The sequence below is a fragment of the Triticum urartu genome, chromosome 5 (assembly GCF_003073215.2).
Source record: "Triticum urartu cultivar G1812 chromosome 5, Tu2.1, whole genome shotgun sequence".
Classification (NCBI taxonomy): domain Eukaryota; kingdom Viridiplantae; phylum Streptophyta; class Magnoliopsida; order Poales; family Poaceae; genus Triticum; species Triticum urartu.
The window spans coordinates 610,761,340-610,778,976 of NC_053026.1; the positions used below are offsets into that span (position 1 = coordinate 610,761,340).

At 43.7% G+C, this 17,637-nt stretch overlaps 2 protein-coding genes across 2 annotated transcripts; one reads left to right on the plus strand and one right to left on the minus strand.

The window, feature by feature from the left end:
• Nucleotides 1-8,542: 8,542 nt before the first annotated feature.
• LOC125511221 (pentatricopeptide repeat-containing protein At1g59720, chloroplastic/mitochondrial) lies at nucleotides 8,543-10,594 on the plus strand. Its single transcript, XM_048676543.1, has one exon. It carries the CDS (start codon nucleotides 8,640-8,642, stop codon nucleotides 10,284-10,286), a length of 1,647 nt encoding a protein of 548 aa, XP_048532500.1. The 5' UTR covers nucleotides 8,543-8,639; the 3' UTR covers nucleotides 10,287-10,594.
• A 121-nt stretch (nucleotides 10,595-10,715) lies between these two features.
• LOC125511222 (WAT1-related protein At5g64700-like) lies at nucleotides 10,716-17,615 on the minus strand. Its single transcript, XM_048676544.1, has 7 exons — nucleotides 15,923-17,615; nucleotides 15,781-15,843; nucleotides 15,019-15,135; nucleotides 13,829-14,069; nucleotides 13,527-13,685; nucleotides 13,279-13,427; nucleotides 10,716-13,196 (listed from the first exon to the last, which is right to left on the minus strand). Exons 1-7 carry the CDS (start codon nucleotides 16,093-16,095, stop codon nucleotides 13,004-13,006), a joined length of 1,095 nt encoding a protein of 364 aa, XP_048532501.1. The 5' UTR covers nucleotides 16,096-17,615; the 3' UTR covers nucleotides 10,716-13,003.
• Nucleotides 17,616-17,637: the final 22 nt, after the last annotated feature.

A 17,637-nucleotide genomic window follows, 5' to 3' on the forward strand; every position in this document is an offset into this window, starting at 1 on the left:
CCTCGTTGCTATGCATCACCATGATCTTGCGTGTGCGTAGGAATTTTTTTGAAATTACTACGTTCCCCAACACTTTCTTCAACAAATATCGGTATGTTTTCGGATTCGTTTCGTTCATGCGATATGTGCAAGTCTTGGAGCGTCTTTTGCATTTAGGTTTTTATTTTTATTTTTATGCACCATGCTGGTATGAGATAGTCCTTGGTTGATTTATAGAATGCTTCATGTGCTTCACTTATATCATTTGAAGTTTGGATTGCCTGTTTCTCTTCACTTAGACAACCGCCATTTGTAGAATGCTCTTTTGCTTCACTTATATTTGTTAGAGCATAGGCATATCTTTTGTAGAAAGAATTAAACTCTCGTGCTTCACTTATATCTATTTAGAGAGATGACAGGAACTGGTCATTCACATGGTTAGTCATAAAATCCTACATAAAACTTGTAGATCACTGAATATGATATGTTTGATTCCTTGCAATAGTTTTGTGATATAAAGATGGTGATATTAGAGTCATGCTAGTGGGTAGTTGTGGATTGTAGAAATACTTGTGTTGAGGTTTGTGATTCCTGTAGCATGCACGTATGGTGAACCGTTATGTAACGAAGTCAGAGCATGATTTATTTATTGATTGTCTTCCTTATGAGTGGCGGTCGGGGACGAGCAATGGTATTTTCCTACCAATCTATCCCCCTAGGAGCATGCGCGTAGTACTTTGTTTCGATGACTAATAGATTTTTGCAATAAGTATGTGAGTTCTTTATGACTAATGTTGAGTCCACGGATTATACGCACTCTCACCCTTCCATCATTGCTAGCCTCTCTAGTACCGCGCAACTTTCACCGGTACCATAAACCCACCATATACCTTCCTCAAAACAGCCACCATACCCACCTATCATGGCATTTACATAGCCATTCCGAGATATATTGCCATGCAACTTCCATCATCATCATATACATGACTTGAGCATTTATTGTCATATTGCTTTGCATGATCGTAAGATAGCTAGCATGATGTTTTCATGGCTTGTCCGTTTTTTGATGTCATTGCTACGCTAGATCATTGCACATCCCGGTACACCGCCGGAGGCATCCATATAGAGTCATACTTTGTTCTAGACATTGAGTTGTAATATTGAGTTGTAAGTAAATAAAAGTGTGATGATCATCATTATTAGAGCATTGCCCCAGTGAGGAAAGGATGATGGAGACTATGATTCCCCCATAAGTCGGGATGAGACTCCGGACTTTATAAAAAAATAAAAGAGGCCAAAGAAGCCCAAAAAAAGAGGCCAAAGAAGCCCACCAAAAAATAAAAAAATAAAATAAAAATAATAAAAAAACAAAAAAATGAGAGAAAAAGAGAGAAGGGGCAGTGCTACTATCCTTTTTTCACACTTGTGCTTCAAAGTAGCACCATGTTCTTCATATAGAGAGTCTCTTGAGTTATCACTTTCATATACTAGTGGGAATTTTCATTATAGAACTTGGCTTGTATATTCCGATGATGGGCTTGCTCAAATGCCCGAGGTCTTCATGAGCAAGCGAGTTGGATGCACACCCACTTAGTTTCAGTTAGAGATTTCATACACTTATAGCTCTAGTGCATCCGTTGCATGGCAATCCCTACTCACTCACATTGATATCTATTGATGGGCATCTCATAGCCCGTTGATACGCCTAGTTGATGTGTGACTATCTTCTCCTTTTTGTCTTCTCCACCATCATATTCTATTCCACCTATAGTGCTATGTCCATGGCTCACGCTCATGTATTGCGTGAAAGTTGAAAAGGTTTGAGAACATCAAAAGTATGAAACAATTGCTTGGCTTGTCATCGGGGTTGTGCATGATGTGAATATTTTGTGTGGTGAAGATGGAGCATAGCCAGACTATATTGTTATGCTTGAAGTATTATTGTTTTTATGTCAAAGGATAGACTATTGCCTTGAATCACTCGTGTCTTAATATTCATGCCATGATTAGATACATGATCAAGATTATGCTAGGTAGCATTGCACATCAAAAATTATCTTTTTTATCATTTACCTACTCAAGGACGAGCAGGAATTAAGCTTGGGGATGCTGATACGTCTCCGTCGTATCTATAATTTTTGATTGTTTCATGCCAATATTATTCAACTTTCATATACTTTTTGTCAACTTTTTATACTATTTTTGGGACTAACATATTGATCCAGTGCCTAGTGCCAGTTCCTGTTTGTTGCATGTTTTTTGTTTCGCAGAAAACCCATACCAAATGGAATAAAAACTAACAGAGATTTATTTTGGAATATTTATGAATTTTGGGAAGTCGAATCATCGCGAGACGGTGCCCGAGGGGGGCACGAGGTAGGGGGGCGCGCCCCAGGGTGTCAGGCGCGCCCCTGACCCTCGTGGCCACCCCGTAAGGCGGTTGGAGCCCTTCTTTCGCCACAAGAAAGCTAATTTACGGATAGAGATCGTGTTAAAATTTCAGCCCAGTCGGAGTTATGGATCTCCGGGAATATAAGAAACGGTGAAAGGGAAGAATCTGAGAACGCAAAACCAGATAGAAGCAGAGAGATAGATCCAATCTCGGAGGGGCTCTCGCCCCTCCCATGCCATGGAGGCCAAGGACCAGAGGGGAAACCCTTCTCCCATCTAGGGAGGAGGTCAAGGAAGAAGAGGAAGAAGGGGGCCCCTCTCCCCCTCTCCTCCGGTGGCGCCGGAACGCCGCCGTGGCCATCATCATCATCACCGCGATCTTCACCAACACCTCCGCCATCTTCACCAACATATCCATCACCTTCCCCCCTCTATCTACAACGGTCCACTCTCCCGCAACCCGATGTACCCTCTACTTGAACATGGTGCTTTATGCTTCATATTATTATCCAATGATGTGTTGCCATCCTATGATGTCTGAGTAGATTTTCGTTGTCCTATTGGTGGTTGATGAATTGCTATGATTGATTTAATTTGCTTGTGGTTATGTTGCTGTCCTTTGGTGCCCATCATATGATTGCGCGCGTGGATCACACCATAGGGTTAGTTGTATGTTGATAGGACTATGTATTGGAGGGCAAGAGTGACAGAAGCTTCAACCTAGCATAGAAATTGATGCATACGGAATTGAAGGGGGACCAATTTATCTTAATGCTATGGTTGGGTTTTACCTTAATGAACGTTAGTAGTTGTGGATGCTTGCTAATAGTTTCAATCATAAGTGCATAGAATTCCAAGTCAGGGATGACATGCTAGCAATGGCCTCTCCCACATAATACTTGCTATCGGTCTAGTAAAGTAGTCAATTGCTTAGGGACAATTTTGCAACTCCTACCACCACTTCTACACACTCGCTATATTTACTTTAGTTGCTTCTTTACCTTAACAGCCCCTAGTTTTATTTTCGTGCTCTTTACTTTCTTGCAAGCCTATCCAACAACACCTACAAAGTACTTCTAGTTTCATACTTGTTCTAGGTAAAGTGAACGTCAAGCGTGCGTAGAGTTGTATCGGTGGTCGATAGAACTTGAGGGAATATTTGTTCTACCTTTAGCTCCTCGTTGGGTTCGACACTCTTACTTATCGAAAACTGTTGCGATCCCCTATACTTGTGGGTTATCACCTTCCCACATACATTATGGTACACCATGTTGTCTATATCCAGATTATATTGGAGAAATTGATTGTGGACAAGTCATATCCATCCATAATTTCCATGGTTATTCGTTCTCTGGGCGTAGAGGAAGATTCATCTAGACCATGAAGAGATGGAAATAAGATATTGGGACCTAAGGTTCCATATCACAGTGAATGCATTGGATCCACCAAACACAATTGGTTGAGACTAAAGAATATCTTTCGATATCTCCAATGCCTCAAACATCTTGTCCTAACCTTTCATTTCCAGAGAAATATGGATACCAATATCATTGGATACACCGATCAAATCTGTCGTGGTAATCTCACGTCAAATGCCAGGGGTGGCTTATCATGGATGGGGCCAAGAGGACGTCGTCAGGCTCCAGAAGCGGGAGTGAGCACGATCTCGATCACACACGAGATGTACCCAGGTTCAGGGCTCTCCGGAGAGATAACACCCCTAGTCTTGCTCTGCGGGGTCTCCGCATGATGACTATGATCAAATGGTGGCTACAAGATTGCTCCTTGAGCTATGTTGCTAGAGGAGGAAGAAGGGCAGGTGGTGTGTGTGTGGGGGGGGGGATGAGGGCTAAACCCTTTGCATGGGTGAGCCCTGGGGGTTTTATCGGCCAACCCGCAGGGGTACAATGGTAATACGACCGGGTGTAGGACCCGGACGTCAGTGTCTAGGGTCGTCGGGTTCTCCAACGGCTGCTGGGGCCTGCCTTTGGAGGGGCCCCATCGGCTGCCGAGAATCCGGCCGACAAGTAGGGCCCGCCGCCTGCGGGGCACGCTGATTGCCTTTTGTTGTAGCTTTGTACTTGATGATGGAGGCCGCGTTGTGGATCGCATGGCTACAGTCCCGCGTATGGCGGGTCTAGTGGCCGCTTGGTTAGCGCACACTATAGTCATGCTTCGTCTTGTCGAAGTTGGTGAGTGTGGACTCTGAGGAGAGGGGTGCGCCGGCTGCTGGAGGTCGGCCCGCCCCACGAGGCCGTCTTCTAGGGAGGCGCCGTCTCTTGGGATCTCACAGACAGGTAGGGCCTGCCGACCTGACCGTCATTTGCTGTAGCATAACCCTCGCTGACGAGGGCCATGTCATGAGTCGCATGGCTACAGTCCTGCGCCTGCCAAGGGGGTGTCCGCTTGGTCAGTTCACACGGTAGCCACGCTCCTCCGGGATTTGGGGGGAGGCAGGTGGCCCTGTAGCCATGCCCTGTCTTGTCGCAGTGGTTGAGTGCAGACTCCGAGGGAGAGGACAGGCCGGCCCGCTCCCCGAGCCGTCTTCTAAGGATGCTCCGTCTTCTAGGTGTCGGCCGTTTGGTCCTGGCTGCCTTCTTAAAGGGGCACCGTCTTATGGAAGCCTGCCGCTTGTCGCTAGGCTCGAGGGGCTGGGCTAGCCCCGATGTCTTGAAATGACAAGGGGTATGGATGAGGCTACCCGTGGTCAATGCCCACGACAAGATCCTTACTTTGTTAGATCATAGACAAGCTTTGTGTTCCTGTTAGGTGTGGTAGCCATCCCATGAAAGTCTTCGAAATAGACCTCGTGGTAACATCCACCAACCATTATCTCAAAGATAATGTTGCTTGTGTTATCCGGATGCAAACAGGTTATGTAATAAGCAATATCTTTATATTGCATATCTTGCAAGTCGAATCATGTGACTGGTTTGTTCACCAAGTCTTTACCAACTTCTACATTCTAGAAATATGTTCATGGAACTGGTATGTGATGGCTCCGGAATTTGCAAGAATTAGGGGGAGTATCTTCTTGAATTGCTCTTGTTCAAAGCATCATATTATACTGTTTTTTCCTCCGTGAGTTTACTTTACAGGTTCTCATAAAGGTTTTTAATGAGGTAATATCAACACACAACCATATGTCATACTTTCTGTTTTCCCCACCAGAGTTTTTAGGAAAGTATATACGACATATTTATTGTTCTCTTAATTCTATGAGTTTTCTCATATTGAGTTAAAAGAGACAATAACCAGTATATGTTGCGTCTTTTTTCTATTTTCCCATTGGATTTGAAGGAGTTTTAGCAACATATCAAACACATATCTCCTCATATTTTTTTCCACAGGGTTTTTGAGGAGCTTTTCAAGATGATGATGCTATATGGACAAGTGTAGGTTAGGGGGTTGTTAGAGTTAATTAACATGTGTTAATTATGGGGTAAATTTCCCCTTGTTAACTGTCAGGCAGTTAGCACTAATGCTAACCGTCGCATCTGTATGGAACGAACGTATACTCTGGTTGCGTCCCCTAACTTGGATATAAACATCGCTATCAATGAAAGAGAGATACCATTCACTATTATTACATCCGGTTGATTGTCTCGTTTACTTCTACTATAACACAAAGAAGAGGCTGCGCAGTGACGACCGACGAGGATGCCATTCAATTGTGGTAACCCCCTAGAAGCTCAAATGGCAGCGATGGAAGAAGGGCTTCGGCTTTCTCTCCACTGGTCGGGCCTACCGTTGTTTGTTCGGACGGATTGCGTCCAGCCGCCGAAGATGGTGCAATCCAAATACGTGGACAGATTGAGGCACGCGTTTCATACAAATGAGATCATAGGCATTATGACTTTAAAAAGGAACATTAGTCCAACTAAAATAAGTACGCATATGAATGTGGTGAGTCATACTCTTGTTTCTATGGAGATAGCTAGCATTGTCGACGCTGAATGCAATACACATGGTTGATTAAGAGCATCTCTAGCAGCTCCTAGAAAAGCACATCCCGCCACCCTTGAAAACTAGTTTGCGGTCGTGATACTTCAAACCAAATTTCTTTCTCTTCAGTAAATTCATGATTTTGATTAACATAATCTTAATACAACGGCAATATAAATCAAACTTGTTAATGTTTAAATATCATACAATACAACAATCATCTCATTTGATACAAATGTTCAAATCTGAATAATTGAAATAATACGAATGGTCCAAAATGGATAGAATGGTTCAAATCACACGTGAATACAAATAAGGTCAAATGAATAAAATGAAAGTCTACCTCTCATACAGTTGTCGCTGGTGCTCAATGAGATCATCACGGAGCTGGGGTGTGTGTGGTATTGTCCTCAATCTTTCCGCAGGTCTCTAGAAATGCAAGGATCCGATCCGGGTTCCTGGCAGGCTTGACATGGCTACCAATATTGTCATAGAAAAACTCATGTCTATATCCTTCACATCCTCGATAATCTTGTTGTGTAGCATATCACATGCAGTCATGATATTTGAGAGGAATTTTGTATCCCAGAAGCGAGCAGGACCTCGAACAATGGCAACCCGAGCTTGCAACACAACAAATGCCCTCTCAATATCCTTTCAGCATGCTTCTTGTTCTTGGGCAAAAATAGTTTGCTTCTTACCTTTTGACTTACTAATGGTTTTCACAAATTTTGACCACAAAGGATAGATACCGTCGACAACATAATACTCCATGGTATAGTCATGTTCATTGACGATGTAGTTGCAACCCGGAGCATCTCCAGTAGCAAGCCGAGCAAAAAGACGTGACCTGCAATACATTGATTTCATTGAGAGAACCCGACAAACCAGATAAGCAATGTCAAATCCACAAGTCCAGCGAAGCCACGACTTTCAAGCATAATAGTGGGATCACGACGATGGAAGGTGTACTGCTTGTGCTAAGTCATAGGGCTGTTCTTCCACCCACAATGCATGCAATCGATGCTCCCAAGTATGTCCGACCATCCTCTTGCTTCATTCATAACCATCAACTTCTTTGTGTCCTCCTCATTGGGAGCTCGGAGATACTCGGACAAAAACCCGGATCAAAACCTTGGCAAATACCTGCATGCATTTGAGCATGGTATCTTCTCCAATGTGAAGATACTCATCAGTGTAGTCAGTCGGAATGTCATATGCTATCAGTCTCATTGTCGTCGATATCTTTTGGTACGAACTAAGCACAACCAAACCGGATGCATTCCTTGGGCGAGTGAAAAAAACAGCAGTTTTGCTCACAAGCTTCCACAATGTGAACAAAAAGAGATCTATGCATTAGATAACGCATATGAAAGAGGTGAGTCAGATAGATCGGTACCTCGGTGAAGTAATCTTTCATGAGCATGAAATGGCCGAGTGCTTGATTGCGCAGAATGCAAAGACGACCAACCGTCGATCCTCAACGTTTTCTCGTCTTGCCTGCCTCCAATTCATTGACGAGATGTAACAAGACGAGGTGCTTGACATTGCCAATTTTTTTCTCTATGTCGGAATCATCAGACTCCGACTCTGATGACGAACTCCAATTATTATCCATCTAAAAAAATGAGCGATTTAATCTACATATCGTCCATCTTCTAAAATTAAAACCCACAAAAAGCACTAGAAAAATTACCTTTGGCCGCAAGGACGACACTACTTCTTCTCTACCGACGGCCGGTAGAAAATCCGCCCCACCTACTACCCCATGGACGCGCGGCCCCAAACCCGCGCTGCCGTTAAAGATGACAAAGGAAAATTCATTGTTAGCGAAAACTAGAAGATCGATTGGTGTGCTGATGTACTGACAGTAGAAGCGACGACTCTTAGGTTTGGTTTAGTTCTTGCACAAAAGGCAGAATGCAACCGTCTTTTTATTAACTATGATAATATGGAAGTTATTGACACAAAATGGAGGACAATCTGCGAGAGTTGCGGCGGCAGTCTTTGATGATTACTACTTCATGGCATGTGATTTTTCTTTGACTAGATTCGAACATTGGCTCATAAGGTTGCTGACGAACTTGCTAGGCTAGCGAAATTTTCTGTGACTAGAGATCGGTTTGAAGAGTCTACAGAATATTGTACCTCTTTTTACATAGGTGTAATCATTATTTCCAATTAATAAAGCAGATGTTTTTCTTCAAAAAAAAAGAAAACCGCGCTGCTGTCCACACAATCACACAAACCACCACCATATCCACCTCACCTGGCCCCGCCGTCGCCATGCCCGACTCGGCCTCGCCGCCGCCGCCGCGCCAACGATGCTCCCCTCCCTCGCCGCCACGCCGCTTCCCAACACCTCCACTCACCGGAGCCCCTCATCCTCATCCTCCTCCTCCTCCTCCGTCCAGCTCCTCCGCTCGCTCGCGCGCTCCCGCCGCGCGGACCTCGCCCACCGCGCGCTCCTCCTCTTCCGCTCCCTCCACGCCTCCCCGTCCCCGCCGCCCCCGCACTTCTCCCTCCCGGCGGCGCTCTCCGCCGCCTCCTTCCTCTCCGCGCTCCCCGAGGGCCGCCAGCTCCACGCGCTAGCGGCCAAGCTCGCGCTCGCCCCAGCCCACACCGTCGTCGCCAACTCCCTCCTCCACCTCTACGCTTCCTGCGGCCTCCCCGACGCCGCGCTCGCGCTCTTCCGGCTCATCCCCGCCAAGTCCCTCGTCTCCTGGAACACCGCCATCGACGCGCTCGCCAGCAACGGCGACCACCTCGGCGCGCTCGACCTCTTCCGGGAGATGCAGCGGGACACGACCCTCGCGCCCGACGCCTACACCGTGCAGAGCGTCCTCGGCGCGTGCGCCGGCGCGGGCGCGCTCTCGCTCGGGGTCTACGCGCACGCGCTGCTGCTGCGCGAGCTCGGGGGCCACGGCGACGTGTCCCGCGACGTGCTCATCAACAACTCGCTCGTCGACCTTTACGGCAAGTGCGGAGCCGTCGAGCTCGCGCGGCAGGTGTTCGACCGGATGCCCGAGCGGGACATCACGTCGTGGAACGTGGCGATCCTCACGCTCGCCAACCACGGATGCGTGCGTGAGTCCGTGGAGCTGTTTGATCGGATGACGCGGGTGGAGAATGTTGTGCCGAACGCAATCACGTTCGTCGCTGTTCTTAGCGCGTGCAACCATGGCGGGATGGTGGAGGAAGGCAGAAGATACTTCCAGATGATGGTCAGCGAGTACAGGATCAAGCCGAGGATCGAGCACTACGGGTGCATGGTGGACATATTGGCACGAGCTGGCTTCATCGAAGAGGCCCTGGATGTCGTGTCTGGCATGAACTGCCGGCCTGATGCCATCATCTGGAGGAGCCTTCTAGACGCATGCTCCAGGCAGAACGCCGGGGTAGAGCTTAGCGAGGCCATGGCCAAGCTGGCACTCGATGTTCCGGATGATGCTGTTAGTGGTGTCTACGTCCTGCTCTCGAGGGTCTACGCATTCGCACAGAAGTGGAACGATGTGGGCATGGTCCGGCGGTTGATGAGCGACGAGGGTCTCAAAAAGGAGCCAGGGTTCAGCTCCATTGAAATGGATGGCCTGGTTCATCAGTTTGTCGCAGGCGACACGTCACACCCTCGGTCGGAGGAGATATATGCGAAGCTGGATGAGATCCAGCAGAGGCTTGCGTCCTCTGGATACAAGCCAGACTTATCAGAGGCTCGTATGGTTGCTGGCATGGACCATACCAAGGGCGCCGCCCTCCGCTTGCACAGTGAGCGGCTAGCCATATCGTTTGGTTTACTCAAGGCGACACCCGGTGCACCTATTCGGATCCTGAAGAACCTGAGGGTGTGCAAAGACTGCCATACTATCACCAAGCTCATATCAGAGCTCTATGGTGTTGAGATCATTGTTAGGGACCGGATTCGGTTTCACCATTTCAAGGATGGAGCATGTTCCTGCAAAGACTACTGGTGATACTTGAGCCAAAGAGACTGCGCTGCTGGCGTTTTGTTGAGAGTGCCCTAGCAAAACGTAAAATGCATCTCTGCAGGCGTTCAAGACACGAAATGAAATAGGGGGTATACTGAAGCATGTATCTTCTTCATTGTTGTAGGTTGTCCAGATCGAAATTAGCTGATTGGTCAGATAAACAGGATGTTATTAGATACATGTTCTACTTCTCAGTTTTCAATTTCACTCAAACACTATTAAGGTAGATACTGTAATGACAGTTACATTGAGCTCACGAGAAATACGAGGTCGGCCAGTCTGTTGCTTCTGCACGAATTGAATTTGAGTAATTCTTAAGCCCACTTGTGTTGAGCTGAAGTTCTCACTTCATATATCTCAGACACAGTCGATTTTATCAGAGATGAACCTGCTGGAAACTACAAGGGGGTAAGTAATCCCACCATTTCTTTTTACCTGTTGAAAGATTGAGAATATAATGGTAGCTTTGGCTGATGAAACAGAGTGGCACTCGTCAGTTGTGTCATAAAATGCCGCGCAAGATAAAACATTTGTTGTAAGAATTGCTCTGAGTATGAATTGCGTGAACATGTATTAGATCTGACTTTGGGAAATATTCTCTAAACTGGCATCTGGTTTCTTTTGTAGGACTTCCTGCCTGACAATATTCTTCTAGAGGGGTTCCTATGTGCTATCAAGATGGCAGATTATAGCTCTATATGAACTTACAGGCATATTTTAAATATAAGAACTACATTAATGGTGTGCCTTTTAAAAGTTTATGTTTCTATGCAATATAGTTTGGTAACCTTATCAATTTCACTCAGATGATTTTTCCCCAGATTTCATTCTCTTTCATATCTTGAACTTATAAATATTTTCGTCCTTTTTTCATGTGCAAAAAGTTTAGTGCACTCTTACTCTGCTTAGTTATGGATACTACAGTAAATCTTGATCTAACTCAATGCACCTCAAAGAGAGTACAAAAGGCACCTTCCATCCTTATGATTGTTCTATTATGATAGCACGCGACTCAATTGTTGCCTAAATTGAGCCTCAATTAGTCTTCTCATTTTATAACAGGATGTCAAGAGACATTTCATATTATTTATACGTTCTAGGAGGAAATCTATATTATACACAAAGTAATGGAGGGGGTGACCCCTTCCACTGTATAATTTTCTGACATGAAAATGCTATATGCCATTAATTCAGGAGTATATCTAATAAATGATCTCACAAAATGTGTCAACTTCTATACTGGGTCTAACAGTTCCATCTCACATTTCTCTTTTGAGTTTATTAAGGGCTTTCAGCTATAGCTATACACCTTCTTGAGAATAGTAACCTCATGGTACTATGTTTGATTGCTCACACATCTATATTTTTTGCTTCATAAAATAGTTTCCGTTGAATTTTATTATCAAACAGTATTGGTCTGGCCTTTTGAGCATGTCAGGGATGCCAAATATTGATCCAATTCCCTTTTTCTTGAGTACTATCTCACTCCGAAAATTTACTATTGAAAACAATAGAATTTATTATGTCATACTTATGCATCTACGTACAAGTGCTTCATGTTACTTTGCATTTCCAGGGACCCATCTTACAACTATCTGTCAGAAACAACACCTGGCTCTTAATCAACTCCCATGACTTACATTTTTGTTGGTGTCCTTCCTGCTCTGACATTGTTTTTCGAGACTGCAGCAGAGAGCCCCTTGAATCATAAGTATCTCCTTCTGCCGTGTTAGTTTGCCAAGCAACTACACTATGGGTCTGGTAGATAACTCCCGACAGGCTGATGACTCTTTAAGGTATGCCCTTTTTCATGTATACCTTCTATACAACATGACTGTTGTTTTGGTGTTTCATTGAGGCTATTGATGGCAGTAAATATTTCGTCATTTTTGTTTCATGTTTATATGGAGCCCTAACTGAAGGCGGGTTGTATGGTAAGATAAAACAAAAATATACTATGTGGGCAAACGAAGTATACGCAAAGCATAATTTACACTCATTTCGGAAGTAAATTGAGAATAGTAAAGGCAAAAATTAAAGAAGAAAGGATCCAGCGACATATGTGAAATTATGGTAGCTATTTTGATAGTAAACTATATTGTTCTGGTTTAGAGACAAATGCCAACTTCAGTTCCATGGGATGACTCTTCTCAACAGTCAATCAATGTCAATTATGAGGAGTTTAAAAATCCTTAAACAAGGGTATTAGGAAAGGAAAGGGTTACAGTTGCCTTTTTTTTGTAGTTCGTTGGATGCGTAAACTTGTGCAAGATGGCAGAAAGTCAGAATCTAAAACAACATCTGTAAAATTTAGTACTAGTAAAGAAAAATATTACAGTTGCTCACAGTCGAAGCATGGATTGTGGTGGTTACAGATAAGGATCAGAGCGACATTCCGCTAAGGCCCGCTAAAGCGACATGCTAGAACAAATTTGACTAACCCGTGAAACTTAAGGTAGGACTTAATTATCTGAGTTATGAATACGAAGCGGGCATTAGCTTAAGTTCATGATCTCTGCCTATGTATGCACTAGAACAAGATAGGAAGAGAACCCATTGCTCTACCACTCCCCACAATCTCCGAGTCAAATGATCCTAAAGCTGCCTAATGGGGATTGCTTGAGGCAACCACCAAATAATAAAGCTTGCTGCTCAGAGTTTCAAAGCTTGCCACATGTCAGTCTTCTCCTTCGCACCACATGTCAGTCTTCTCCTTCGCACCGCTTGACCGAATCTCGCGTTAATGGAACTGGTGCGCCGCTTTCTTGTTCCTCCAAATCAAAGCTTGCTGCATTTGCTTCAATGCCTCCTTGCTTGCTGAGAGCTACTTGCTCTATCCTCTTCCCCCATAGAACATTGTACAGGCCACCAACCATCAGCGCGCCACTTATTACACTGTTCATCAGAAGAGAAATTTCAAGAAGATAAAAATTGTTGTAGGTCTTCTGTCTACCGAGCAAACGTTAAGACAATGCACCTTCCAAGGGTGACTGCTTCTCCGATGAGGAGTGACAGAACGATGGTGATAACAAAAGTTAGGGGCACTGTCATGGCCAGGAATACCGGGCCGGACTTGTCAATCACCCAGATCAGCAGGTAACCTGAAAATGCGGAAACAACTACTCCCTGCAACGTAAAGCAATTTCAGGGGTTAGGATTTTAAACACGATCTTCCGATCAATCGATCGATGCTTTTGCTTCTGTTGAGGGGATTCTTGTACTTACACAATAGATGATTGCGACAAGACCTACATCCAGCCTCAGCTTCCATCTTGAAAAATCTCGCTCCATCACAAGAGCCATGAAAAAAGATTGAACGGTCGCAAAGACAATTTGCAGGGTCGTGTTAAGCAGCATGGACGGGTACTCCCCCAGCAAAGGGCCCTAGAAAGCAACATGCAAGCTAAATTTAGCATGAATAAATTAGCTTCTAAACACACACACACACACACACATGACACACACACACACACACGCACGCGCGCACACACACACACCTGAATGTGCGCACAGGGGGAGATGCATACCTGAAACACTGTCCAAAGAGCAAACAGTAGAGTCGCAAGAGACTGCAGGAGAATTCCCAATATCCAGCTCCTTGAGGCATGAATATCAACTCGCCTTGTGTGATGAAAAAGAGGGTGGTGGATGATGGATTTGAGCTCAGGTCCTTGGTATAGCGCTAGTACGGCAACACCAACGGCACAAAGCACTATACCAGAAACTTTCACAATCCCATGAAAGCTCTTTAGTTTCAATGACTCCATTCTACCATAAGTGGCACGACAAATCACTCACTGATCCACGGAATTTTGATCATAAAAGTTCACATTGTATGCAAAACAAGTCGAACTTATTTTTCACTCCCACTATCGTTACTACACCAAGTTCATCAAAGCACTCACATCTACACAGAAGTAGGTTTACACAACTGATGGTTCATTAGCAATCTCAAAAACAATCAACAACAGAAAAAATCAACAACTAATGGTTCATGTTAAACAACTGATTTCACGCGAACATAACCAATAGCAATTGATTAGCACTCCCACTCTAAATAAATATAAATCTCTGTAATTATTTTATTGAAGCAAAGTTAATGAGAGAGAAAATTATCACTCAAAGATGTTACCTCCACCCTTTGTCTAAAGTTTGATAGAAGCTGAGTCCAGTCGTCGAAATTAGGCTTAACTAGGCCCCTACAGTTTTCCGCACGGAAATGGTTAGGCAAGCTTTTGGGCCTGGTTTAGGACCGGCTAGGTTGGGTTTGGTAGTAGGGTCTACGATGATCTTGCTATTGATACAACATGTAGAACTGAATTAATTATTATATTTCTTTCTCTGAACAATTGTGTAGTTTCCTAGAGCAAAAGGAATATTTTTCTTTCCTGTGATCTTAACATGAAGAGTTATAAACATCACAATATAACCATTTCGTTAGGCTGCAGAACATCTCTAAATTACAATCTCAACTATGCATGTCACTGAGTCTCATAATCAGACATTTATGCAAGCTATTCTTTTCTCTCTTTTTTGCGGGATATGCAAGCTATTCTTGTGTATATAACATATTCGTGTTACTTATGTATGGATATCCTAAATACAAATTTAGTAACATTAGCTTTATGACATGTTTAAAATTTAATTGTCATGAGCGGAAGAAAAAAAATGGCCTAGCCTTCAAGGAAGTAATGCAATCATCATTAAAAACGCATACCCCAACAGAAGAGCCAAAAAGAAAGTTAACACTGGTTGGAGATTTTGTACTGCAGTAGCGGAAGTTGCTGAAGCATAATTGAGGCCAACAGATGCTATGTTTAGAGAAGCAGACACCCTGGGGATATGAATTAAAAGAAGATTATTAGTAAAAGATTTGCAAGAATAAGATGAGTAACATGTATAAAGAAAACGAAACAGTTAAGATAACTACGAAATACCAAGGGTCAGTTGTAAGCCAAAAAAATGGTACGATTTTACACAATAACTATTTACATAATTCTGAGCTTTGCATAACATTTCTGTCGAAAGTAAATCAGTTAACCTAACTAAATAGCTACTTTCCCACAAAGAGGAAATATTGGAAATATAGATTAAATATGATATAACTGAAATTCTCTGTCAGAAAGGCCGGCTTGCAATTGATGAAGGTGATGGGTATACTACACTGAAACCAACACGACCGAGGTATGATCCTAATGAAAATAAAGTAACTTTTTTTATATCCGAGGGTACACATGGATGCACATAAAAGAACTTCAAACATATAAAGTTTGGATAACCAGCATAATGAAACAATTACGGTATTAGATAGATGTCCAACAACTCCAAGTCACAATTCCTCACATGAATACACCCATTCCAATAAAATACAAAATTATGAAAATAATACATCATTGCAAATCCATTTTTTTATCTAGCAATGCCATTTGATAAACAAGATGATTAAGTATAGACAACACTTCTGCATCGTACTTCCTACCCATATAATGCATGCACAAATAGCTTCAGACAGACTTTGTGTGACAGTTGTGGGGCGGTTTTCCTGCAAAAATAAAATCTCAATTCATGCTTCCTAGATGAAATCCAGATCCAGGCAAAGAAGCAGCCAAAAATCTGCATACCTTTCAGTTGCAAAAGCAATGGGCAGTAACACCATTGTAGCTATTACATGCCTGTAGAAGACAAGAACGTATGTACTTGTACCTTGGTTTAAAGCAACTTTGGTGAGTATCTGCATAACCCCATAGATAAACCTTACGAGAAATGAAACAACATAAGGCGATGTCCTCCCCATTACTCTTGTTTGTTAGAATTTCAAAGATGGTTGCTTAAATACTACTGCTTGTCCATCGGGGCACGTCATCAAACCTTCACTGTCAGGACACCTCATCAAACCTTCGCTGTCATAAGGTTTGGTCAGATATGACTCATAGGTATCCACTTAAGCAAATAATATTTTACTTATGTTTCACTATGTGGAGACCACACTGGTCGCTCGCTTTAATCAAGGTTTGAAAAAGGCAGCAGCAGTTTTTAGGTCTAACCATTTTGTTACAGCATACTTCACAACGGCAAAAATTTACACTCTGCAAGACACAATAATTGAAACAAACTAGGTATTTTATCAGTTCCAAGGTGCTTGTATACTTGTTAAAATGCATGATGCATGCGTCTACACAAATGCATATTGGCATAGATTTGAAGCATCCAACACTTAAACATCAAATGAAAAGGCATGTGCACTAGCTGTATTACTCATTTCAGGGTTGTTCATCTTCCTACAAAAAAGGAGGTGCTTCACTTCCCGGCTGTTGACGTATAAATGTATTGGCTAGTCTCTTTCATCAGATCGATTTTTTTGATTGCATTGGCTAGAGCATGTACTTCTACATGGTATCAGAGTCAAGATATCTTGAGTTCAAAACCCAGCTGGCGCAATTAAATTGCAGCCCACTTTCAGTCCACGTTTAGGCGTGAGGGAGAATGTTGACATATAAATGTATTGCATAGTCTCTTCCATCAGATCGGTCTTTTGGTTGCATTGGCTAGATCATGCACTTCTACACTGGCCAAGGTGTCAAGAATTACATGATTATTTATCGTGTATATTTGACAACATAAAACATGGTAATACTTCAACTATCATTTATCTCGGATAAAAGATTTAAAATAGTGTTTCCTATCCTAATCCTAGGCGGCTAGGGCAAAATTTTCACTCCACACTTCACTGGCGAGCCCGTGGGTTCGCCTCTCCTCTGCCCACCACTCCGTTGGCCGGTTGCGGGAAGGAGAATCTTGGCGCATCCGCTCCGGATATATAGTAGTTTAAATTAGGTTTTTTTTAGTCCTCGCAGGCACGACCCTCGGGCGGATGGTGACGCTTCTTCTTCAAGTTTATTTTCCGGGCTTCGATCCTCCCCGAGTTCGTCTGTTTGGACGTAGTTGATGGAGCTCCGACATAGACTCCTGCCGTCTCCTTGGGGCGGTGAGGTTAAGATTTCTCGTCATGTAGCAAGATTTGATATCAATTGTTTCAGATCTACGCAAGAGTTCAACGAAGGCTATGGCTGGGGCTACATGGTGCTAGTCCTTAGGGGCGCATGCACGAAGACTTCCCGGTTGTCATGGACAAGGTCAAGCTAGCTCGGCAGGGGAACGACGACAGCAGCGCGTCGGCGGTAGTGCTTGTTGGGGGTCTCGGAATTTCAACGTAATTTTTATTATGTTTGAAATGTTTTACTTTTATAACATATTTGATTCTTTCCCGAAAAAAATTAAAATATTGTTTCCGCATATATCAAAGTAACGAGAATCTCGAGGAGTGAATGTTCCCTCG